Raw genomic sequence first — 26,754 nt, 5'->3', positions numbered from 1 at the left:
GATGAGATGGTATAATCTAGATACTGCAGTTATGGGTTTTAGGATCAGGAGTTGTGAGTCCCTGCTGTTACGATGTTCAAATATGGTTATCAATACAATTGTGTGAATAGATGTGAAAGAATATCAAGGTAACAGTATATATCACAATATCCATTTAATTCAAAATGTTTATATTTTACTGTGTGGTAATGTCTGTTTTTGGTTCTTAGAAATTCTGTAGAATTAACTAATAGTTCAGACTATCTTTTTATTGTTTGTTAAATTTGTAAAATATAATAATACTAATACTAATATTCATAATATATTGTATGTATATACACTCACCGGCCACTTTATTAGGTACACCTTGCTCGTATTGGGTTGGACCCCCTTTTGCCTTCAGAACTGCCTTAATTCTTTATGGCATTGATTCAGCAAGGTGCTGGAAACATTCCTCAGAGATTTTGGTCCATATTGACATGATAGCATCACACAGTTGCTGCAGATTTCTTGGCTGCACATCCATGATGCAAATCTTCCGTTCCAGCACATCCCAAATGTTCTCTATTGGATCTGATGACTGGTGACTTACATTGGGTTTTTAGGCCATTTGAGTATAGGTAACTCATTGAAATGTTCAAGAAACCAGTTTGAGATGGTTTGAGCTTTGTGATATAGTGCGTTATCCTGCTGGAAGTAGCCATCAGAAGATGTGGACATAAAGGGATGGACATGATCCGCAACAATACTCATGTAGGCCCAAAAGGGGCACAAAGTGTGCCAAGAAAATATTCCTCACACCATTACACCAACACCAGCAGTCTGAACCATTGATACAAGGCAGGATGGATCCATGCATTCATGTTGTTTACGTCAAGTAAATCTGAATGTCGCAGCAGAAATCGAGACTCATCAGACCAGGCAATGTTTTTCCAATCTTCTGTTGTCCAATATTGGTGAGTCCTTGTGAATTATAGCCTCAGTTTTCTGTTCATGAGTGGCACACGGTGTGTGTTCTGCTGCTGTAGCTCATCTGCTTCGAAGGTGTGTACAGAGATGCTCTTCTGCAGACCTCGGTTGTAATGAGTGCTTATTTGAGTTACTGTTGCCTTTCTATCAGCTGGAACCAGTCTGGCCATTCTCTTCTGACCTCTGACATCAACAAGGCATTTTCACCCACAGAACTGCCACTCACTGGATTTTCTTCTCTTTTATGGACCATTCTCTGTAAACCCTAGAGATGGTTGTGCATGAAAATCCCAGCAGATCAGCAGTTTCTGAAATACTGGGACCAGCCTGTCTGGCACCAACAACCATGCTACGTTCAAAGTAGGGCTGATATATATTAATATATTGCATGCGATTGTCACGTGCATTTCGTCAGTAAAGCCGGTTCCCCGATTACCGCTAAATCGCCATCAATCGTTCATTATCAAAGGCGATTCATCTGCGATATGAACACGATATTGCATGGCTTGTCAGTGATCCTTCCTTCCTTCTCCATTCTGATGCTCAGTTTGATCGTCTTTAGCATTTATACATGCCTAAATGCATTGAGTTGCTGCTATGTGATTGGTTAATTAGATATTTGCTTTAACAAGCAGTTGAACAGGTGTACCTAATAAAGTGGCCGGTATTGAGTATTAATGTAAAGTATTAAACTACAACTCTTTCATTATCTCTCCCTCACAGATCAACTTCCGCTGCAAACCCACCTTCAGAGAAGGCGGCTCTCGATGCCTTAGAGATGTGAGTCCACTTTATCGCCACATGACTTCAAATCATGCATCACTCTGAAGTTGCTTTGACGTATACTTATTGTACTTTATGTGCTATGGCAGAATGAACCCTTGTTGGCACGTTTACATGTGACCCGTTGTGTCTGTTTGCGACAGCAGAACGTTTTGAGACATCACTGGGTCCACCGCCGGCGGCAAGAGGGGAAGTGTCGTCAGTGCGGCAAAGTATGTCACACTGTCAGGTTTTGTTGAAGAAGGGTGGCCAGTTTGTTATGCAAAAGTCAAGTGTGTAACTATCCTTCATTTTCATTGTAGAGTTTCCCGCAGAAGTTCTTCCATAGTAAGGAGATCGTGGCCATCAGCTGCTCCTGGTGCAAACTGGCAGTGAGTGTCACATCACAACAGTGGTTTATTGAACAAATTCTGTCTTTCTCTTTCAATTAATTCAATTATAATTAACAAAATTTAAACATTTAAACATATATTATTATAATAATTGATACATTAATAACAGGTACTGTAAATATAATGAATATATAAGCTAATATAGTGCATATATTTAGTGAAATGCTCTCCTCTAGAGTTCATTTCTCTAGTGAAATAACATGCTGTAGACACTAAATGACTTGCTTGACGTGAATGTAATGCTATGTGAGATATTATTCTCAAGCTGTTTTATTGATGTCTTTCTGCGGTTGAAACACTGATTGAGAGATTACACGTCAACATATCTATGCATAGATCGTCTGCTGTTCTTCTTCGGTGCTTTTTCCTGTTGTGGGGGTTAGCAAACAGCGTTGCATTACCTTGCGTGCCCCCTTCTGGATTGGAGTTGCCTGTGACTGACTGTATTCGTCGTCTGACTGTATGCATCGAACCGTGACGACTCGGGACGAATACTGTTACACCCCTAGAGTTTAACTCCCAAAACCTCACTGGTTTATGTGATGCATACTTGATCCATCTCTTTTCCTTTTTGTCTATCACAGTTCCACAATAAGGTCACATGCTTCATGCTCCATCAGATCGAGGAGCCCTGCTCACTAGGAGCTCACGCCGGGGTCATCGTACCCCCTTCCTGGATCATCAAAGTCAGGAAACCGCAGGTACGCTCACCTCAGACGGCTGCTGTTTGCATCTGTTTGGGTTTTTATTAGGACGTTATGAAGCGAGGTTTATGTAATGTCCTGAAGGAGATGCTAATGCAAAGTGACACTAGACTGTGTTTTGAAGCTGGGCTGTATGCTCTTGTCTTCTTCTGCTGATCATCTTCAGCATTAATATGCTTTGATGCTGCGAGATTTTTTATCAGTAACATCGCGTTTCATTAAAACTCCTCTACATATTTTATATGGAGCTTCTTTCATTGTTTCCTACACTTTCAACATCACAGTTTATCTGTTGCATTAAAAGCTAGAATTGATCAAAAACTGACCCATCATATCAACAGTCATTGAAGATATTTAGACCATGCCCACTCTGATGACACGCTCAGCTATGATTGGTGGATTTGCTGTATGCATTGATGGGGCAGGTTTTTGAAATGTGGCATGTTACTGCCACTTTCAATTCAGGAGTTGCTAAAAGGGAAGTTGCTTGTTTGTACTCAAACTGTTGGAATAGTTCAACCAAGGAAAATCTGTACTCCTCATGTCGTTCTGAACCCATATGACTTTTTATTTTGTTAAATAAAATAAAAGATGTTTTGCAGAATGTTCACACTGCTCTTTTTTTAACAATGTGAATGAGTTTAAGACCAGAGGAAGATTTTTTAGGAAATAAAGTTTTAAATGTTGGTATTTTCGTCATTAAATGACTCCAGAAGATGTTGAACAGCTACTTTTAAGATATTTGGACAGCTGTCACTCTTTGGTAGAAAAGAGGAGTGTGAACTTTCTTCTCATCTCAACATGTTTGGAGCATCATGAGGTTGAAAAAGTGATGAATAAGTTTTACATTTTGGGTGAACTATTCCTTTAATTTGAAATGAACACTTCTATCAGTAATGGTAAAACTATAGCTTGGTCCTGCTCGAGTTGGTTTTGGTATGTTTTGGCTTAGTCGACGTCTTTTTCCTGTGTCCCAGAGCTCATTTAAAAACTCCACTCGAAGGAAAAAACGGACGTCGTTCAAAAGAAGAGCCAGCAAAAAGGGCACGGATGTGAGTAGATCTGATTCCTGTCCTGTCCCTCCTTTTAAATGATGCCACAATGTCTTCTGAGGGCCTTTCTTCCCTTAACTCCTGCTCAGTGATCATCTGTCCCCACAGCTTACTGCTGCAGTGTGTGTGTGTGTGTGTGTGTGTGTGTGTGTGTGTGTGTGTGTGTGCTTTTGTTTATATTACATTGTGGGGACCAAATGTCCCCATGATGTAATATAAACCTGAGTTCACCTACATCGTGGGGACCAGCCAGCGGTCCCCACAATGTAAATGGGTTTATAAATCATATAGAATGAGTTTTTGTGAAAAAGTAAAAGTTTGCACAGTTTCCTGTGAGGGTTAGGTTTAGGGGTAGGGGCAGGGTAGGGGGATAGAATGTACAGTTTGTTCAGTGTAAAATGCATTGAAGTCTATGGAAAGTCCCCACAATTCACAAAAACAAACATGTGTGTGTGTGTGTGTGTGTGTGTGTGTGTGTGTGTGTATTTGTGTACAAACGTGTGCATTTATTTGAAGTATAATGAAGTGACTTTGAAATGACAGGAGTCAAAATGGCGTCCGTTCATGCTGAAGCCGCTGCCCTCACTGCTGATGAAACCAGTGCTGGTGTTTGTCAACCCCAAGAGCGGCGGAAACCAGGTGATGCACTGTATAGAGAGACTGATAGAGGAGTTATTCTATCTATCATTCTGTCTGTCTGTCGTTCTGTCTGTCTGTCACTATCTATCGTTCTGCCTGTGTGTCGTTCTATAGTTCTGTCTGTCACTGTCTATCTATCATTCTATCGTTCTGTCTGTCTGTCGTTCTCTTTCATTATGTATATCTGTCGTTCTATCGTTCTTTCGGTCTGTCTGTCATTGTATCGTTCTGTCTGTCGTTCTATAATTCTGTGTCTTTCTATCTATCGTTCTGTCTGTCGTTCTATCATTCTCTTTCTATCTATCGTTCTGTCATTCTATTATTCTGTTTGTCGTTCTATCATTCTGTGTCTTTCTATCTATCGTTCTGTCTGTCGTTCTATCGTTTTGTTTGTCGTTCTATCGTTCTGTGTCTTTCTATCTGTCGTTCTGTCTGTCATTCTATCGTTCTGTCTGTTCTATCATTCTGTCTTTCTATCTATCGTTCTGTCTGTCATTCTATCATTCTGTTTGTCGTTCTATCGTTCTGTTTGTCGTTCTATCATTCTGTCTTTCTATCTATCATTCTGTCTGTCATTCTATCATTCTGTTTGTCATTCTATCATTCTGTTTGTCGTTCTATCATTCTGTTTGTCGTTCTATCGTTCTGTTTGTTGTTCTATCATTCTGTCTTTCTATCTATCGTTCTGTCTGTCATTCTATCATTCTGTTTGTCGTTCTATCGTTCTGTTTGTCGTTCTATCGTTCTGTTTGTCGTTCTATCGTTCTGTTTGTCGTTCTATCGTTCTGTTTGTCGTTCTATCATTCTGTCTTTCTATCTATCATTCTGTCTTTCTATCTATCGTTCTGTCTGTCATTCTATCATTCTGTTTGTCGTTCTATCGTTCTGTTTGTTGTTCTATCATTCTGTCTTTCTATCTATTGTTCTGTCTGTCATTCTATCATTCTGTTTGTCGTTCTATCGTTCTGTTTGTCATTCTATCGTTCTGTTTGTCGTTCTATCATTCTGTCTTTCTATCTATCATTCTGTCTTTCTATCTATCATTCTGTCTGTCGTTCAGTAGTTCTGTCTGTCATTCTATCTCGTTCTTTCTGTCTGTCTCTTCTATCTTTCTGTCTGTGTCATTCTATCGTTCTATCTGTCTATCAGTTGTATCTATCGTTGTCATTCTTTCTATGATTCTGTCTGTCGTTCTATCATTCTGTCTAAAATTCTGTCTGTCGTTCTGTTTATGGCTATGTCTGTTGTTCTATCATTCTGTCTGTCTGTTCTATCTGTCATCCTGTTTTTCTACCTGTCTGTCATTCTGTCTGTCGTGCTATCCGTATGTCTGTCACTCTGTCTATTGTTCTTTCTGTCTTTTGTTCTGTCTGATCTTCTGTCTGTGGTTCTCAGGGGACTAAGCTGCTGCAGATGTTCATGTGGATCCTGAACCCTCGGCAGGTGTTTGATTTGTCTCAGGGAGGGCCCAGAGAAGCGTGAGTCTCTCGGTTTCAGCGTTCTCTTTCATTCCGTTTCAGATCATCTCTCCCTCCCTTAATGCGCTTTAACCCACCATTTCTTTGTCCTGACCACATTAATTATGTAGTCGTTGGATCTCAGCAGTGCTGTGTTCTGTGAGGGAGTTCAGTGTTCTAGAAGCTTCTCTCCCCGCTGCCCACTGCCTCAGTTTGTCTCAGTAATTGAGCCGTGAGGCAGCACAGCACAGGCGCTCTGATGGGCTCTAGCGATGACAGAGAGAGAGAGAGAATTAAGATGGGAGGGCAGACACAGCTGGGCGGCTGGAGGCTTTTCTTTGGAGCTGTCTGACAGAGCTGTGATTAAACTCCTATTAAAACAGAAAACCAACACACACACACACATGCAATGGCCCGCAAAATATTTAATCCACACTTAAAAATGTCTTTGCATTAGAGGGAAAAAAGAGAAAATATCAAACCGAGTGACATTTGTTTCAAAGAATTACATTTTAAGGTCAAACAAATTCACGTTTTTAAGTGTTACATGATAAAACAATAGATTACATGTTCAAAAAAATGAAGACAGAATGTATTTTGTGTATAGTTAATGTGATTTGAACCACACTTGTGGTTACTCTATTAGGAGAACTGACTTCATACATCTGCTAAAAATCACCATTTGGTTAAAAGTCAGCGTGTTAACATTATTTATTGCTTTAGGTACTATCAATGAACAACACTTATTGCATTTATCAATGTAGGTTGATGTTAATTTATAAATATACTATTGTTCATTGTTAATTCATGTTTGTTTATAATACATGAAGGTGGCTTACACAACCTTAAAATGAAAAAGTATATAGAAATTAACATTAAAAAATGCCATAAAAGTATTGTTCATTGTTAGTTCATGATTCCTAATGAATTAACTAATGTTAACAAATAAAACTTTTGTGTTAAGTGTTACCAATGTCATTGCAAAATGTCTCAGAAAAGTTAAATTCTGAGAAAATGATACTTGCTTTGATATTTTATCTAATGCAGTGAATTTGTAATTTGTAAATGTGTCTTAAAGGGATAGTTCACCCAAAAATGAAAATGTTCATAATTTATTTACCCTCAAGTTGTTCCAAATCTGTATGAATTTCTTTCTTCTGCTGAAAAAAAAAAATAAATACTATGGAAGTCAGTGGGGTCCATCAGCTGTTTGGTTTCTGACATCCTTCAAAATATCTTCTTTTATGTTCAACAGAAGAAATTCATACAGGTTTGGAACAACTTAAGGGTGAGTAAATGACAGAATCTTCATTTTTGGGTATCCCTTTAAGTGTCCAAATACTGTAAAAAGCTGTTATGTTTGGATTTTTATGCTAAATGGATGTTAATTAGCATGCTAAGTGATTTCAAATGCATCGGTAACAAATATCACTATTGTTTCCCTCTGTCCATCAGGTTGGAATTATACAGGAAAGTGCCAAATCTTCGCATCCTCGCCTGTGGAGGAGATGGAACGGTAAGGTGCGGTGCATGTTGGGATCAGATATGAGGAAGTTTAGACATTTTGGACGCACCTCCCTCTGGTGACAAATGTGTGGAACGACAATGAACTGAAAAGTAACAAGCAGTGGCGAAACACTGTAATTAGCTAATGGAGGGTCTGTGGTTTGCAGTGTCACGCTTTCTTACGGTTAATTTCAAGATCTATGATTCATACAAGATGTAACTTGGATTTCCTGAGTGCTTTTGGCATTTCTAACCCTGAATGAGTAGTTTGTCTTCTTTTGTCTAGGTGGGCTGGATTCTCTCAGCTTTAGATGAACTACAGATGAACCCACAACCCCCTGTAGCTGTGCTTCCTCTTGGTACAGGAAATGACCTTGCCAGGACTTTGAACTGGGGAGGGGTGAGTCAATTAAATTAACGGATTAGTTCAGTTCAGAATTAAAATTTCCTGATAATTTACTCACCCCCATGTCATCCAATATGTTCATGTCTTTCTTTCTTCAGTCGAAAAGAAATTAAGGTTTTTTCGGAAAACATTCCAGGATATAGTGGACTTCAATAGGGATTAACGGGATCATCGTTGTTTTACCTTTTTTCGCAAAGGGCGTTTTATTTAATCTTTGCACGTTCGCTTTGTAGACACTGGATCAGTACTTTCACCTACGTCATGCATGACCTTTTCCAATGTGATTACGTAATGCGTGGTGCATCACAGAGCAGTGCAAGACAAGCATTTGTGGTTAAAACGTGTATATATATATATATATATTTTTTCTTTAGAAAATGACCGATCGTTTCACTAGAATAGACCCTCATTCCTTGTCTGGGATCGTGTAGAGCCCTTTGAAGCTGCACTGAAACTGACATTTGGACCTTCTTCAATCCGTTAACTGTTGAAGTCCACTATATGGAGAAAAACCCTGGAATTTTTTCCTCAAAATCCTTAATTTCTTTTCGACTGAAGAAAGAAAGACATGAACATCTTGGATGACATGGGGGTGAGTAAATTATCAGGGAAATTTTAATTCTGAAGTGAACTAATCCTTTAAATGATAAATAAATAGTTTTATAACACGTATGCTTTCTCCTTTCTTAGTTAGGGGGCACGTTTTTCTTATGATTGCTAGTGGAAATCACCATTTCCTCATGCAAACATGCTGCTATCACAGAAAGTTGACATCCATCACACATTTCACCCTCATCTCACTCATGAAATGCTGAATAAAAGCACCTTTGTAATTTATTTGGTTTGTTTTATACCACACAAGAGAGTTTGAAAGCAAACAGCATTAGCTGGATATGATCGGGCTGCTCTGATTGGCTGAGAGGCTGTAATTGTGCAATTGGCCAGCTAAGTGGTTGTCACTGATAAATGCCGCTCATTATTTTCCATTATACTCTGACCGTGTGCCTGGAGAAACACTGGCCTTGGAATCTGGAGTGTCTCTCTCGTTTTTTCCCTGTGTTTTCCACGCTTCAATTGAAACTCTATTATTAGCATTGAAGCGGGTATAATGATCCTCACTGTCTACTCTGAACATTTGAATTGATGGAATGATCAAGTACTGTGTTTATGCCACGAGTGAATAGCCCTTTACATACATTAGCTGTGTTATGTAAGGTAAGACCTCTCAACTCAACATGATCTCTTCATATTTCAGGGTTACACAGATGAGCCGGTGTCTAAGGTCTTGTGTCACGTGGAGGACGGTACGGTGGTGCAGTTGGACCGCTGGAATCTGCAGGTGGAGCGTTCGGCTGCTCAGCCGGAGGAGGGCACGCAGAAGGTGATCGCTGCATTCGTGCTGACACGAGGATATATGTTACGCTCAGGGCTTGACATTAACACCCGCCAAATGCGGGTGGATTTCAGCAGTGGTGTGTAACGCAGTCACTCCTACTAGCCACTTTGGCGGGTTGAATTTTATATATAATAAACACATTTTCCAATTGTACTCTTTTAAAAATGCCTCTGAAATGTTAAACTAAGTGCAATGTAGTGTTGTCAAAAATATATATTTTTCGATACATATCAATACTGAAATGTCTAAAACGCTTCCATTTTCAGCAGAGTAGATGCAAAATACCAATTCTCGCTCTCTCATCTCTCTGACAGCGAGTCGACACACAATCCCGCCTCCCCTCACTCACAAGTTTCATTTGCTCCAGATGAATATTATTGGTGTTACAGGGCTTGAATTTCGGCGTGGGATTGCACGTATCGTGTTTAAGTTTACTCATTCCCGCAGATTTTGTGCGCTCACATAAAGCCGCCTCTCAGATCTCTTTTTTGCTGCTTATTGCGCTTAAACAGTCAAATACACACAAAATAATGGTGAGTAATAACGTTAACACAGTTATATTTTAAAGGTGCCCTAGAACTTTTTTTAAAAAGATGTAATATAAATCTAAGGTGTCCCCTGAATGTGTCTGTGAAGTGCCTATTTTGGGGCATAATTAGAAATGAGCCGATTCAGGGTGTGCGGCCCCTTTAAATCTGGTACTCCACGCCCCAAGAGCTCACGCTTGCCTTAAACAACATAAAAAAAAAGTTCAAAGAGCTAATATAACCCTCAAAATGGATCTTTACAAAGTGTTCGTCATGCAGCATGTCTAATCGCGTAAGTACAGTATTTATTTGGATGTTTACATTTGATTCTGAATGAGTTTGATATTGCTCCGTGGCTAATGGCTAATGCTACACTGTTGGAGAGATTTATAAAGAATGAAGTTGTGTTTATGAATTATACAGACTGCAAGTGTTTAAAAATGAAAATAGTGACGGCTCTTGTCTCCGTGAATACAGTAAGAAACGATGGAAACTTTAACCACATTTAACAGTACATTAGCAACATGCTAAAGAAATATTTAGAAAGACAATTTACAAATATCACTAAAAATATCATGATATCATGGATCATGTCAGTTATTATTGATCTATCTGCCATTTTTCACCATTGTTCTTGCTTGCTTACCTAGTCTGATGATTCAGCTGTGCACAGATCCAGACGTTCTGCCCTTGTCTAATGCCTTTCATAATGTTGGGATCATGGGCTGGCATATGCAAATATTGGGGGCGTACACCCCGACTGTTACGTAACAGTCGGTATTATGTTGAGATTCGCCTGTTCTTCGGAGGTCTTTTAAACAAATGAGATTTATATAAGAAGGAGGAAAAAATGGAGTTTGAGACTCACTGTACGTCATTTCCATGTACTGAACTCTTGTTATTCAACTATGCCGTGGTAAATTAAATTTTTGATTCTAGGGCACCTTTAAATGAATGTAAACATGTGTAACAGTATAATGGATCCATGCGTCTGGTCTTAAAGTGACAGCAGCCTAATATACCTGCTGCCAAATTATGAGATAATATTAAAAATATCTATATGGCAGTTTTTCCCTATGGTATCGATGTGGCCAGTGAAAATGTAGTAACTTTGGAAAACCACTAGCCACAGTGGCTGATGAGCAAAAAAGTGAATGTCAAGCCCTGGATGCGTTTACACGCTGCTGATATTACAATGTGTCTCTTTGTTGTCTGTTTTCAGCTTCCTCTAAACGTTTTCAATAACTACTTCAGCCTCGGCTTTGATGCCCACGTCACCCTGGAGTTCCACGAGTCTAGAGGTTTGTTATTTGCTAATTTTAAAATTGAATGACCTTACTTGAAGTGGATTGATGTGTTGAATATGTTAATGAGGATAGAATAAAATCATCACAGTCAATACATTTAAAACGTATATAAACATATAAAAATTTGCTTTTATATGTAAATGTGAAGTTCACAGGTCAAGCTGTTGAATACCGAACAGCTCTTGATGTGTATAGTAAATGTGGGCGAGCATATGTTAATATGATGACCTCATAGCCGTGATGATTCTGAACGGTGGGCTGGATTGTGATCTTTCAGCACATTGAAACCTTTTATTTCAAAAAAGAGCAAGGAAAGAAAAATCCTGTTTTCTATGATATGACCCTTTTAGAATGAACTCTCGACTCGCATTATTGGCTGCGCACATGTGTGGCATTTAATAAAATGTCCTTGCTGGCCGAGATTTTTATGTATCTGTTCTTTCTCATTCCCTTTCATGCGCATAATCATTTGTGTCGTTGTGCTCCTTCACAGAAGCCAACCCCGAGAAATTCAACAGTCGCTTCCGTAACAAGATGTTCTATGCAGGGGTAGGCAGAGTTCCTGTCTGACAGAAGAAGTGTGTGTTTAAGTGTGTGTGTGAGTGAGACTGACTCTCAGTTTTGTCCCCTCAGGCGGCTTTCTCCGACTTTCTCCAGCGGAGCTCCAGGGATCTGTCTAAGCATGTCAGAGTGGTGGTGAGTATGAAACTTCACCTGAAACTCCAGTTCCTGTCTGCTCATGCTAACTTTCCCCAGCATCCACCTAATAATTGAATTGAATTGAATATTCAACATGTTGTAATTATTTCTCTTCTGCATACTGGCAGTGTGATGGTACGGATCTCACACCCAAGATCCAGGAACTGAAGTTTCAGTGCATCGTCTTCTTAAATATTCCCAGGTGGGGTGCAAAAATAAGGGTCATTTTCAGGAAAGGCCATTTATGTGTTTTTATTTTTATATCATAAACTCTGGTAGTATCAGTGCCTTACATTAAATATAAAACAACTTTCAAAACATGTTTTTCTGCCAAGCCTGCTACATTAGAAATGTGTCTGGGTTGAAGGTCAGTACAAAACATCTAATAATGGCCTTCGCTAACATGTTGTTTTTGTTCTTAGTGCCAAGAAAAAACAATTCCATAAAAAATATTACTGTGATATTTTTCGCATAACCGTTTTTAAATGTTGAGTTTGAAAAAGTTCATTATAATAAGTGTGGCTTTAATGAAGTACTGTTAATCTGCTGACTTCTGTGATGTCACTTCCTTAAATATCATTTTAGAAAGGTCAAACCAATATTTTAAACCATCCACGGAGGGAAATGTTACAGAATAATAGGGTTGGGCAGAAGAAAGAACAATTTCTTAATTTTCTTGGAAACTGCATAGAGCATTAAAAAATGACATACTGTAGGGCTGAAAGCATTTATTTTAATTGGATTTTTATTATTTTAACATTTATTATTGTTTCGTTTTTGTCACGGATTGCACAGAGACAAAAAGGTAAGATCCAAGTGCAGCTTTAATGGGGTAATCCAGAAACGTAATTCACAAACAGGCAAGGGTCAAAATCCACAGAGACAGTCCATACAAAAAACAAGAAAAACACAAAGAAAACCAAAACGGAGAAAACCAGAAACATCCATGAAAACACCATAACAAAAGCAGAAACAAACCAGGTATAAATAGACAAACACAAATGAACAAACACAAAACAGCCGGGTGCAATGAACGGGAAAATGAGTCCGGGAAGTGGGTTTGGGAATTGTAGTTCAAAAGTGTGGTGAGAAGTAGTCCGTGTTGGAGTGCCCTTAGGTGGCTAAATAGGGCACTCTAACTGGTGATCATGACAGTTTTAGAAGTTTTTCCAATATGAAATATAATGGTGATGAAAAGGGTCATGCAAACTGATTCCAATGAAAAACATTTAAGCTTTTAGTTATTTCGTTTTTAAGCTTTTCATTTCATTTGTATTACAATTTCATGCCAATTAAAGTTCAATATGTTGTTAATTATACCGGTAGTAAGTCATAGGGTCACAATTGTTTCACATGTTTCCTGAGAATGAGCCATTTTCAGCAGATCTACATTTACATTTATGAGTTGCATGATTCTGGATAAATTGCAAATCACTTTTTTTTTATTCTTCCACAGTTCTGAATAGACAACTAATCAAAATAACATGCACTTTACTACAGATTCTGACAAAGTGTTAATTGCTGCTGTCTATTTAAAAGATATCTAATTAATTTGAATGAATTATTGTTTTGATTCATTCATAAAGACTTCACTTGTTTCATTACTGGGTGAATCTGCGTTTTTGAATGAATCTCTTGAGTGAATGATTCAATGACAAATACATTTTTAACATACATTTAACATTTTTAATATACTTGTCGCCAGCTACTGGTGTAACGATGTAACTGACATCGTACTTGTCAAAGGTTTAATAGACACAGGAGAATCGTTGTCAGAAAGATTGCATGGATGTTTGAATTGAGATTGCAGTCTATTAATCGATTAATTGTGCAGCTCTGTCCCAGTTTTTACCTAATGATTCATTCAACTTTTTTTAAAATATATTTCACCAGGACTGTCTTATTTTATGTACCTCATTAAACACTGTACTCTCTCTGTAGGTACTGTGCTGGTACCATGCCATGGGGCAACACAGGTGACCACAGAGACTTTGAGCCTCAGAGGCATGACGACGGCTGCATCGAGGTGATCGGTTTCACTATGGCCTCTCTGGTGAGCAATTGGCGATTAGCTCTTTTATTTAGAAGGCGGGATTTATTCTGCCATATTGCACATTGCACATTCTCCAATTCATTGTAATATGAGTGCACTGTTGTCATGTTGTTCCCCACAATTGTGTCCCCCCCAGGAATCGGGTCTCCTTTTAGGACCCAGGCAGTAATGTTAAAAAATACTACCCATTAAAAGTCAGTTGAACCAATGGAATCACTCGGGTCCTAAAGGAGACCTGATTCCTTATGGCTTACATGCATTTCCCTGTCTTCACCACAAGGCGGCGCTGCAGGTGGGCGGTCACGGCGAACGACTGCATCAGTGCAGAGAGGTCGTCCTCACCACCTTCAAGACGCTGCCCGTGCAGGTGGACGGCGAGCCGTGTCGCCTCGCACCCTCGACCCTGCGCATATCACTGAGGAACCAGGCCAACATGGTGCAGAAGAGCAAGAGGCGCACGTCTGTGCCGCTGCTGAACGAGTGAGTCACAGAAGTACTATGTACTCCACTCATGCACCAGTGCAAAATACACATGCATATGTGCATGTGCAAGATGATGTTTGAAATGCATGTGTAAAGGTTTTTATCTTGGTTTTAACTTGTTTGTTTCACACATTTTTTATGTTTTGATCTCAGATTCATGCATATTATGAAACTTACTTGGTGATTTGAATGATGAGCCTGAACTAACCTAGTCCTGTTATTACAAGGTCCAATATTTAGAGACTGACTTTGACACACAGTCATGAGGGTCTTTTTATGGTTTTCTTGTTACAAAACAACAGTGACAAGAACAAGATCAGTGGATTCCCACATTTTGATTTGGCAGATAAGTTTTAAAAATCATAATCGAATTTTAAAAACATTATATAATAATATTAGGGCTGTCAAAATGAATGCGTTAATGCATGCGATTAATGCTTTTCAGTTTAACATGTTAAAAATATTTAATGCAGCTTCCTTTTTTCCATCATCCTTTGGCTAGCGTTACATTTATATGATCACGCTCTTATTCATGCAAATGCTTTTAAACCATTTAAGCACGAAGACACAAAAGTCTGTGAATCTCCTGTCTGTGTGACTCATGTGCACAGAAAGCCATTTCAGACAGCACTTAAATGTACAAAAACACACAATTATAATGAGTTAAAATCTTAAAGAGTTGAGAAAATTGGATGCTTGTCAGATCCGCGTCATGTGTGGCAGGTCTTAAAGGGATAGTTCACCCAGAAATAAAATTTATCCCATGATTTATCCCATGATCAAACCATCCTTGGTGTATATGACTTTCTTCTTTCAGATGAACACAATCAGAGAGGTATTAAAAAATATCCTTGCTCTTCCAAGCTTTATAATGGGAGTGTACAGGGGGCCTGTTTTGAAAAAAAAAATTACTGATTGACAGCACTAAATAATATAAAAAGAATATAAACAATAATAATAAAGGATTATGCCTATATAGTTCCATTCAAAAGTTTGAGTTTGAGATTAAAAAAAAGAAATAAACAAAATTGATACTTTTATTCAGCAAGGATATATTAAAGTTTCAGTGTGTACCTGTTAGTGGCATCTAGTGGTGAGGTTGTGAATTGCAACCAATGACTAAGTCCACCAGTCACATCTCCCTTTCAAAGCACATAGAGAAGCTACGGTGGCCGACACAGGACAAAGATGTCGCCGTCTGAGACAGCAGAGAGTAGCCAGTCAAGCAATCGCGCTCTGTAGAGCAGTTGTACAAACATGGCGGCTTCTATGTAAGGCGGTGTATGTAGATAGAAATGGCTCATTCTAAGCTAATAAAAACATAACAGTTCATTATGTAAGGTCTTCATACACTACTGAAAACATCATAGTTATGTATAATATACTGCATTTCTGTCAATAGATCCTCTAAATTTACACACTGGACCTTTAAATGGATTGAAAGTGACAGTGTAGGCATTTATAATGTTGCAAAAGATTTCTATTTCAATTAAAACATTTTGGACTTCTATTCATTAAACAAAGATATTTAGCAGCACATTTTAAAAGAAAACAGTTATTTTAAATTGTAATATTTTACAATATTACAGTTTTTATTGTGTTTTTGATCAAATAAATGCAGCTTTTCATTTCAAAGATTTTTTTTAAAGATCTCTGGATTGTTAACCTGATGTTTATTACTTTATGCCCCCAAAAACACATCTAAATAAACTAAAAATAATTCATAAATTAAACATTTTCATATTCAAATCTTCATGTTCATGACTTATGTTTTAAACACTTTTTGAATACATTAATAAATACAGACACAAAAATGAGCATCATGTCATGGACTTAAAATTCAAAACAATGTTCTTATGAGCTTGGGGTCTTTCAGCGGTGTGTTTCCCGCTCAAACGCCGCCGGACGAGGTTGTAACAGTAGCTGCTGCGGCTCACGTGTGCTTGACTGATGAATGTTCTAGTAACAGCTCTAATCCACTGCTCTTCTAGAACCTCTCTCACTGTCTGTGTGCTGCTCTGCAGTGCCTCAGTGTGTTTTTCTTTCTTTTTTTTTCTTTGTCTCCATCTTTCTCTCTCTCCTCCTAAATTACTGCCCTTCATGCGTTTGTCTCTCATCTCCATCCCTCTCCACCTCCATCTCTCTCTCTCTCTCTCTCTCTGTATCTCTGTCTCTTGTGCTGACTGGCTTGGCTGTGCTGCCTGTGTTCCTGTGTGGCTGCGCTGACGCAGCATTCAGAAAGTGTGCGCAGCTGACCTGCGCCGGCTCTCTGCTCCCCCCGACTCCTTCTCTGTGTAAGTATGGTATCTCTCACGATCCCTCCGGTACACACACATAGCTGTGTTGCACAACTCGGCCTGCTGACCGAGCTTGTGTGTGTGTGTGTGTGTGTGGAGGGTTCTCACTCGTGAGTGTTTTCTGTTTTCCGCCCAGCTGACAGTGTCTTGAGGTGTTGTTCTGTAGTTGTGCATCTTAAAGTCAACATGAAATCATCAAATCGACCCTGTGTACATGTTTCTGGTCTTGTTGGACACAAGCACAGTCCAGAAAAAAGTGTTTGTTTTATTAACCTCTCATTAGAATTTCATAACTTGCTCTGCTGTTTTAGTTTACATCTTCTAGGCCGCTCGATATGGATATAGGTGGAAAAATAATGCGAAAATAATTTTTAAATAATGCCAAATGGCGCTTTTTTTTTGTTTTATCTTTCTAAGCTATTGCATGTAGTTTGTACTATCATTTAATGCCAGCAGGAATGAAAACAAAAAAGTGTATTTGTATTTGTGACAATAATTATGCATAATTATTCCCCTATAAGTTCAGTACTGTCAAAACAATTAATTCAGCCATCAAAATAGAATTTAATATTGTCATACAGCACCACAAAATGTTCTAATAAATTAAATAAATTATTAAAATAAATACGGTATACTGGAATGTTAATTTTGCTGTTAGTTTGAATTTATATCTTAATTTTGTAACGATAATGTAATAAAAATTAAAATGTTTACATCATAATTTAAATTTTTTAACTTTGTAATGATAACATAAATAATAAAATAATTCAAATAAATATTAATATGAGAATTTAAATGTTAATTTTGTGTGTGTGTATGTGTGTATATATATATATATATACAGTATATATGTATGTATGTGTGTGTGTGTGTGTGTGTGTGTGTGTGTGTGTGTGTGTGTGTGTGTGTGTTTACAGCACCACAAAATGTACTAATAAATAAAAATGTATTAGAATGAAATAAAATAATTAGAATAAATAGTCATACTAGAATTTAAATGTTAATTTTGTAATGATAATGTAATAATAAAAAAGTTAAATATATTAACTTTGTAATGATAACATTATAAAATAAAATTTTATATAAAAAAAAAAAAAGTAATTTTTACTTTATCATTTTTAAAGGTGCCCTAGAACTTTCTTTCACAAGAAGTAATATAAGTCTAGGTGTCCCCTGAATGTGTCTGTGAAGTTTCAGCTCAAAATACCCCATAGATTTTTTTTTTAATTAATATTTTAAACTGCCTATTTTGGGGCATCATTAACTATGCACCGATTCAGGCTGCGGCCCCTTTAAATCACAAGCTCTTCCCCCGAGCTCTCGACTCTATATACAGTGCATAAACAAAGTTCACACAGCTAATATAACCCTCAAATGGATCTAAACAAGATGTTCGTCATGCATGCTGCATGCATGGATCAGATCATGTGAGTATCGTATTTATTTGGATGTTTACATTTAATTCTGAACGAGTTTGAGGCTATGCTCCATGGCTAAAGCTAACATTACACACTGTTGGAGAGATTTATAAAGAATGAAGTTGTGTTTATGAATTATACAGACTGCAAGTGTTTAAAAATGAAAATAGCGACGGCTCTTGTCTCCGTGAATACAGTAAGAAACGATGGAAACTTTAACCACATTTAACAGTACATTAGCAACATGCTAACAAAACATTTAGAAAGACAATTTACAAATATCACTAAAAATATCATGTTATCATGGATCATGTCAGTTATTATTGCCCCATCTGCCATTTTTTGCTATTGTTCTTGCTTGCTTACCTAGTCTGATGATTCAGCTGTGCACAGATCCAGACGTTAATACTGGCTGCCCTTGTGTAATGCTTGAACATGAGCTGGCATATGCAAATATTGGGGGCGTACATATTAATGATCCCGACTGTTACGTAACAGTCGGTGTTATGTTGAGATTCGCCTGTTCTTCGGAGGTCTTTTAAACAAATGAGATTTATGTAAGAAGGAGGAAACAATGGAGTTTGAAACTCAATGAACTGATAGTTATTCAACTATGCCAAGGTAAATAAAATTTTTGATTCTAGGGCACCTTTAAGGTTTTTTTAGCCTTCTATACAATTTTTATTTTTTTTTGTCTATATGCACTGCATGTGGAAAAATATTATTCAAATAGCTATTTAAGCATTTTAAATGCTTTATAAAATATTGCAGACAGTATTTACAATTTAATGCTGGCAACAGTTACAGAAATAACAGTACATAATGATTAATTTTGAATATGTCAAGATTCTTTCAGGAATCAATCATGTTGACTTGAATAAGGATGACCGATTTGGTCTAAAGAGACCAACCTTTCTGATCTTCACCTGTCCTTTTGTGAAACTCATATCCACTTTTCCTTTTAGCTCCTCATCATCTGGGATAAATACTGTTTTCATAGTCTTCCATTATGATTTAGTACAATCATAAAGTCCTTTCATGTAGAGCATTATCAGCAAGCAGAAGATAAAACCAAGAGAATGTCTGTTCCACCTCCACCTCTGTTGATTAAATATGTCAATGTTTTTATGTGGCATCGGTTCTCATTTCTTGTCGTCTGCACATCACAGCCCTCATGCAGTCCCTGAGCGTCTGCGGCTGCGCGTGAACCGCATCATCCTGCAGGAATATGAGAGCATGCAGTTCGACAAGGAGCGTCTGCGTGACATCTGTAAGTTAATTTGAACCTTTCCCAGAAGTCAGTTTACATATCATAATATAGTGCTGCTGTCGGAAGGATGAGTATGTGAAGTGACTCAGTATGTGTGTATTTGATTGTTCAGCTACTCCTGTTGGGATCGTGGTGGTGAGAGGAGACTGTGACCTGGAAACATGTCGTCTGTACATTGACAGGCTGCAGGAGGTGAGTATTTCCTATGCTGCTCCAGTCAGTCTGATTTCACAATACAATTACTGACTAAATGTTACTCATCAAACCCTAAAAATGAGTCAGTTTCTTTATTGCTGGGATGTAAAACTGAATGTTGTTCATCACCTGTATCATTAAACCTCAAATCATGCCAGCACACGTTAGACATTTCTGAGAGTTTTTGTCTGTTATTGGCAGGATTTACATCAAGCGCCATCTGCTGGTCACAGAGTGCACTACCAGGTAATGCCTCAACAAAATTCAGTCAAATTCAGTTAATCTTGTCTGTATTTATTGTCATTATTTACTGTTGTCTGAAATATTAAAAATACATATTCAAATTAAAATTTGAATATATTAATTATGTAATATTTTGAGTTATAGGCCTGGTTTATAGATGGGTCTTAGGCTAATCTAGGATTAGGCCTTAGTTCAATTAGGACATTTAAGTAACTTTTATAAACATACCCTAGACAAAAAAAACAAACATTCCTGGTGTCCATCTTGAGACAAAACAATGGAAGTGACATAATTTAAGATATGTCAGTGCGAGTTGCTTTCCATTAAAAAAGCTCAAATATGCATTTTAGTCTAGGACTAGCTTAAAGGTACAATATGTAAATTTTTTGCAGTAAAATATCCAAAAACCACTAGGCTAGTGTTATATATTTTGTCCAGCTGATTACTAACAATATCTGTAATGTTTTCAACTACTTGTAAATCATGAGAAAATTCCCATTCTAAACAGTGGCACGGGGCAGTGCAGTCGCCTGTCAATGACGTCAGTTACCTTTGTTACCGCCTTTACTGACGTAGAAACCACATGACAACAGTGCCGTGGACAAATGCGGAAGTAGAGTCTAGCGTCCAGCAAACCACTAGCTTGCTTCAAGCAGTTCCTTATTTACTTCTTGCACGTTTTATGGTGGATTGTGTTACTTATTTATGGAACATAATTACTGTTTACCATCTGCCGCTGGTTCTGTCGACAAGGACAGCTCCCGTAAACTCATAACCGGAAAAGCGGAAGCGGCGCCGGCGTCATAATAAAAGTCCCGCTGCTTGCGAGGCGTGTGTTGATCAATCGCTCCAGCTCCTCGTTCAGCTCCCGCAACACTCGGTCCTGCTCTGCTTCATACTACAGTAACGTTAATAATCGCATCCACAAACATGAGTTCTTCCAGACTCCAATCCCTATTCTTTTGCACCGTCCATTGAGATGGAGACCACATGTCCCAAGTTTCCGCTCTAAAACTTGGCGTCATCAAACTACGCCTTTGTTTTGAATAGGCTTCTAGTGACCTCTAGCGGAAAAAAATATCACAAATTGTACCTTTAAGCCTTCTCTGTGAAACCAGGGGATAACATTTTAATTTAATTTCTACTTCCTTTTGATTCAGTTCAACTCAATTCAAACTCAGGAATTGAATTAGATTTTAAAACAGCATCTTGTCAAACACAGACCTCCAGTAATGTGTTTCTGTTCTCAGGATGAGAGCGCAGGTTTGCCACGACCGAGTTCAGCTCACAGACTTTCATCCAACTGGAGCTTCCTAGACTGTGAGTCTCTGCATCTCAACTGTGTTTCTACTGCCTACACTGTAAGAAGTTAAAGGGTTAGTTCACCAAAAAATGAAAATTCTGTCATTAATTACTCACCCTCATGTCATTTCACACCCGTAAGACCTTCGTTCATTACACAAATTAAGATATTTTTGATAAAATCCGATGGTTCAGTGAGGCCTGCATAGACAGCAAGATAATTAACACTTTCAGATGCTCAGAAAGCTACTAAAGACATATTTAAAACAGACTACAGTGGTTCAACCTTAATATTATAAAGTGACGAGAATACTTTTACTTTTATCAAAAATATCTTAATTTGTGTTCTGAAGATGAACGAAGGTCTTACTGGTTTGGAACGAGATGAGGGTGAGTAATAAATGACAGAATTTTCATTTTTGGGTGAACTAACTCTTTAAGGGTGTGTTCACACTTCAAGTTCAGTTCTCTTGGTTCTGGTTTGGACCAAAAAAGTAAATGAAGCATTTTATGGTGCTTTTACACATGGTTTGAGTTCAGTTGCCCCCCCTGCCACCGCTGGACTGTGTTCAGATTCAATAAAGTATGTAATAATCATCACTTCCCTGTATGTTTCCAGCTACATCAGCCGACCGCTTTTATCGCATAGACAAGGCTCAGGTATGTTGATGCGGTGTTATATGTATAGAAAATTAAAAAGATATTGGAAGCTGCATAATGTGCACTTGTAATGTGTGTACACACAGGAGCATCTTCACTTTGTGACTGAAATATGCCAGGATGAGGTTTTCATCCTGGACCACGAGGCTCCAGCGGTGAGCCAGGTCCGAGCTCCTGGAATGCCAGATGTGGTGGTGGAACCCAGTTCCAGGTGAGAATCATCAATACCTTATTTATCCATTCGTTCCTTTCTGGTTTATACCTCACTACTCTGTGCTACTTCATAAACAAAGCTTGCATTTTATTTTTACTCTCGTTTCCTTGTTGCAGTGTTCCCCTGACCCCAGACGAACAAGGTAGAGTACAAACACAAGTGTTTCTTTGAAGTGGTGGAGAGATAGGAAACAGGTCTGAACTGTTTAGAAATCAAGTTAAACTCAGGTTTTCCTGTCAGAAGTGGTGGAATAAGCTCATTGGTTATATTCTCAAAAGGGCAGTCACCAGAAATTCCCAAATGCATGTCATAATTATCAGGTAGTGCAGGAATGTTACTCATACAGTGACATGTGTGACAATGTTTTTCCAGCTCTATTGTCGGCTGCTGTTAAAGGAGACCTGTCTGCGGTGAGTTTTAATTTTATTTGATTATTTTTTTATCTATTTTTTTTTATTAAAATGAAAGTGAAAGAGCTTCCTAGAAGTGTGTTACATGACTCATCAGGGTGGTGCACAATACCACATGATGCAGTGAAGCTTGCGCAACCAGTAAAGCGTGTGGCAAACCAGTGTTTGTTGTAAGATCAAAATCAGCCCCGCTCAATCATATGCTCTTGACTCATCATGTGTTTGTGTGTTTCAGTTGTCGGGCTCCTGCGGCAACGGGGTCAGTCTGCTGGTGCGGGACTCTATGGGCTGCACTGCTCTGCACTTGGCGGCCCAACACGGCCACAAGGAGGTTGTGAGCTTCATTCTAGAACACGGTGAGTGTCGTTACAAGCGTCTGGACACACACCCTCCTGTGCTTGCATACTCAAAGTTCAAAGTTTGTCACATGCTTGTCTGGAAGGGAAGGGAGTTTTTTTTTTTTTTGAGATACTACAAGAGAACCAAACCCAGTTAACAGTAAAAATCCTTTTCTAAATAAATAATGGCCACAAAAGGTATCTTTTTTTTTTAAAGAAAGAAAGAGTACAAGCACAAAATAAAAATATTTTTTTTTCCAGTATAGTTTTTGGATAATAAAATAAAATGATTTATTTTATATTATATACATATATACAAAAATAGTTTTTGTATATTTCTAAATGTCAAGTGACATTTTTAAATATGACTTAAATGTACAAATACTTATTATTATAAAATAAAATATATATTTGGTATATATATGTATATATATATATATATATATATATATATATATATATATATATATATATATATATATATTTATATATATATATATATATATAGAGAGAGAGAGAGAGAGAGAGAGAGAGAGAATGTGTGTGTGTGTGTTTATATGGATATTATACAAAATAAATTATAAAATAAATATAATGTGTGTATGTATGCATATATATATATATATATATATATATATATATATATATATATATACATATATTATATATATATATATATATATATATATATATATATATATATATATATATATATATATATATATATATAATATACATGCATACATATAAACCAAAAATTATTCAGACATTTTTTATATTTTTTATATATTTTTACTAGTGCAGGACACTATATTTCATTTATATAAGCGAGGATACCAAAATAAAGTGAACTGAAATATTATACCCAAAAATTCTTCATACAGTGGACTAACAATAAAACTGATAAAAAAAATTCAGACACTTTGATCTGACCAAGTTTGGTTAAGTGTTATCTAACATAATTAATGATTATGTTTTCTGACACAATTTAACTCTCAGATCTTGTCATATTGTATTACCTTTTTTTTTTTTTTAACTAAAGTGAATAAACTCTATTAATGAATTAAATGTTCAAGGTGTCTGAATAAATTATATAATGTGTGTGTGTGTGTGTGTGTGTGTGTGTGTGTCAGGTGAGACAAAGACTCAAGATTCAGAGTTTCAGTGGGCTTTATTTTACAATAAAATAAACCAGAGAACAAACTAGCAAGGCACAAGGCTGGGCAAGACAGGACTAGATATGGCAGAGAAGATGCATACGATGACAATCAATCACAGGACTGTAAACACAAGGAGAATAAATAGGGGAGAGAAAATAAAGCAGTCAACAAGGAAGGTCAGGTAGGGCAACTAAACCAATAATCTGATAACAAGAGGCGCGGGGTTAAGACGGTAGACAGGAGAGCATATGGCTTGTCATGTTTGTTTCTATGTGCCATGTGCTCACACCAAACATAAAAACAAGGGCCAGCGAAGTCATGTGCTCAAAGAAAACATAACAAACACACAGCCAACGAGAACACTCACAAGCTGCATTCACACACAACATAACTTGAAAGCACGTGACCGATGAAATATCAAAACTCTGTTTCTTTCAGGGTCCAAGCTGATGTTGGATTTAACTGAGAGAGACACGTATGTAGTTGTGGTTTGACCTATTTATTTGCGAAATAATGGTGTGAACTGGCATTTCATTTGTCCTAATTTCCGTTTTGTCAGAGGCGACACTGCATTGCACAAAGCAGCTTCCCAGCAGCACCATGAGGTGTGCAGATGTCTGCTGGAGGCTGGAGCTTCCCTTAGCAAAACAAACTTCCTGGTGAGAATCTCCTTGGGCTTCCTCTTCCTTTCTGCAAGAAAGAGTTGCAGTACTATTGTAACACCATTGTCCTTTTAGGGAAAAACTCCCAAGGATTGTGCCCTGGATGCCGGGAACTCAGAGTTGGCGTCCCTCATGGAGAGCCAGCCGGTGGATGAGCCCGCAGCACACGAGGATCTGGAGACGGCTGTATGAACGGGCTCACGCGCTTGGTGTTAGGAAGATTTTTACCCACAGAAAGTGGCTGTCAGCATTCCTCCGCGCGTCTGCTCACACTCGAACGAGCTTGAGAGGGGAAGGAGGAAGAGAGAGGTGTAACGAGAACGCCTCGGGCTGAGAAAGTCCTCAGTGAACAGGAAAATGTCTAGCTGTTGTTTTTCCACTGAAGTCGCTGTGGGTTTTATTTTATTGTAGGCTCTGACCTAGCATTTATTTATTAATTGCTCTTATTTATTATAACTATTTATTCAAAGATGGATTGGGTTAGGTTTAGAGACACATGCTTTCGTACATCATGTTGTGTGCCAAAGACACACAGACAGGAAAAACATCGTCTGCTCCTGAAGAGGCCCGTCATTGGCTCAGAGTTTGCTTGAAGGCGGATCTTCTTCCGGAGAGTTTTCACAGTGGACAGAATAACTGCTGAGATTTTAAACTCAACACGAATCGGAAGTCTATATAACTACAGACTTTCCACAATCCGTTCATCCTGATTTGTTTGTGTGCCGTTACAGTGGCGTGATTGTGAAATTATCTTACGAGAAAACATTTGAGCCATTTTCAATGCAATATGAATGGATGACATTTGTGCATTTATCTATTTAATATTACATTACATTAATGTTTCAAGACAAGCAAGGGAACCGGATGCGTTTTTCCATTGATGGCAGCCGGTTTGGGGCTCCATTATAAGGTTGTGTTTGACAACACTGGACTGTGAGAAGAAAGACTAAACCAAATGAACGTAGAAAGACACTGACGAGAGTTGTGTGGTATATTTCACTTCTGTAACATTACTTAGTCCTGTACCATGTCAAATCACTCACGATGGGAAATGCATGAAAACGGCTGCCTGTAGGATCACGCTGAGATCCATTTACATATGAGTGATCTGCTGTGTTATCCTGTATTATCAGTTGAGATTTGAACACATTACTGTGCATGGAATTTTGTTACCTCTCTGGATGTTTCTACCCCTCAGTGATTATGTAATGAAATGGCATTATTTCTCTCTCTCTCTCTCTTTTTTTTTTTTTTAACTTTAAGTTATATGAAAATTGTTTAGTGGTTGTATTTTGCTTTTTCAAAATCTTTTAAAAGATGGGACTACTTGAATGTTTTAGTTTTTTCTAATTTCTAAATATCTATTTTAGGTGTGTATGAGGTGATGGGGTGAGTAGACATGATGGATATGTGGAGATGTGACAGATATCATGTTGCACATTCTCAAAACTCAGTATGTTTTCTCATTAAAGGGCAGTCGGATGGAAAACACCAGTGTTTTGTGTTCTATGTCCAGTCATAAATCACCCAGAGGTTGCAGACATTACTGTAAATAGATAACAAGCATTGTCTGCACTCAGCTGACCCCAAGTATGAACATTCATGTTTCTTCCCCCCTTTATTGCACTAATACTGTAAAACAATATGTGCAAACATAAAATGAATTTGTACTCTTTCTCATTTACACTTTCAAAGGACTGTTTAGGGTCTCTTTTCAAGGGATATTTCACCACAAAATTAAGTTGTTTTTTTTTTAAAGTTGACGACAACACACAAAATCTTTAGCATGATGAATTTAGCATGCTGCCCACTCAATACAATGAAAGCATATAAAAATGTAGCCAATGAATAATGCACTATATTTCTAGTATACAAAACCGAGAAAGTTAAAGGAATAGTTCACCCAAAAATGAAATTGTTCCAAACCGGTATAAATTTCTTTGTTCTTCCTTCATAGGAAGAAAGTTTGTAACCCGGCTGCTTTGGGCCACCATTGACTACAATAGTGTATTTTTTCATACTTTGGAAGTCAATGGTGGCCCAAAGCAGCCGGGTTACAAACTTTCTTCAAAATATCTTCTTTAGCATAGCAGTACACAGAAATGTATACAGGTTTGGAATAACCTGAGTAAATGATGACACAATTTTAATTTTTGGGTGAACTATCCCTTTAATATAAAGCTAAATATAGAGCTAAAACAGTATAAAGCATGAAAAGCTAATAAAAAGCATG

The 26,754-nt window shown here is 37.7% G+C and overlaps 1 protein-coding gene across 9 annotated transcripts in view; it reads left to right on the top strand.

Moving 5' to 3' along the window:
• dgki (diacylglycerol kinase, iota) overlaps positions 1-25,995 on the top strand; it is a 54,205-nt gene extending 28,210 nt beyond the window's left edge. For 4 of the 9 annotated variants that reach the window (XM_067390871.1, XM_067390869.1, XM_067390874.1 and 1 more), the window contains exons 5-33: positions 1,672-1,728; positions 1,875-1,943; positions 2,034-2,102; positions 2,708-2,824; positions 3,805-3,879; positions 4,423-4,518; positions 5,914-5,996; positions 7,431-7,491; positions 7,768-7,881; positions 9,143-9,268; positions 11,033-11,111; positions 11,611-11,666; positions 11,751-11,813; positions 11,945-12,018; positions 13,758-13,869; positions 14,150-14,349; positions 16,584-16,646; positions 19,237-19,337; positions 19,450-19,529; positions 19,734-19,778; positions 21,026-21,095; positions 21,697-21,737; positions 21,824-21,948; positions 22,068-22,093; positions 22,324-22,361; positions 22,597-22,717; positions 24,298-24,334; positions 24,419-24,518; positions 24,597-25,995. In XM_067390871.1, coding sequence (XP_067246972.1) covers positions 1,672-1,728; positions 1,875-1,943; positions 2,034-2,102; positions 2,708-2,824; positions 3,805-3,879; positions 4,423-4,518; positions 5,914-5,996; positions 7,431-7,491; positions 7,768-7,881; positions 9,143-9,268; positions 11,033-11,111; positions 11,611-11,666; positions 11,751-11,813; positions 11,945-12,018; positions 13,758-13,869; positions 14,150-14,349; positions 16,584-16,646; positions 19,237-19,337; positions 19,450-19,529; positions 19,734-19,778; positions 21,026-21,095; positions 21,697-21,737; positions 21,824-21,948; positions 22,068-22,093; positions 22,324-22,361; positions 22,597-22,717; positions 24,298-24,334; positions 24,419-24,518; positions 24,597-24,713 — 2,415 coding nt within the window. In that variant the 3' untranslated portion in view covers positions 24,714-25,995. Of the gene's footprint in view, positions 1-1,671; positions 1,729-1,874; positions 1,944-2,033; positions 2,103-2,707; positions 2,825-3,804; positions 3,880-4,422; positions 4,519-5,913; positions 5,997-7,430; positions 7,492-7,767; positions 7,882-9,142; positions 9,269-11,032; positions 11,112-11,610; positions 11,667-11,750; positions 11,814-11,944; positions 12,019-13,757; positions 13,870-14,149; positions 14,350-16,583; positions 16,647-19,236; positions 19,338-19,449; positions 19,530-19,733; positions 19,779-21,025; positions 21,096-21,696; positions 21,738-21,823; positions 21,949-22,067; positions 22,094-22,323; positions 22,362-22,596; positions 22,718-24,297; positions 24,519-24,596 lie in introns of those variants that run through there. The other 5 variants (XR_010895582.1, XM_067390870.1, XM_067390876.1 and 2 more) reach the window with 5 other exon arrangements.
• The last annotated feature ends 759 nt before the right edge of the window (positions 25,996-26,754 follow it).

This window comes from Chanodichthys erythropterus, chromosome 8 (genome assembly GCF_024489055.1).
Source record: "Chanodichthys erythropterus isolate Z2021 chromosome 8, ASM2448905v1, whole genome shotgun sequence".
Taxonomy (NCBI): Eukaryota; Metazoa; Chordata; class Actinopteri; order Cypriniformes; family Xenocyprididae; genus Chanodichthys; species Chanodichthys erythropterus.
Note: the sequence above shows the minus strand (reverse complement) of the source record. Positions and strands in the feature narration are given on the sequence as shown.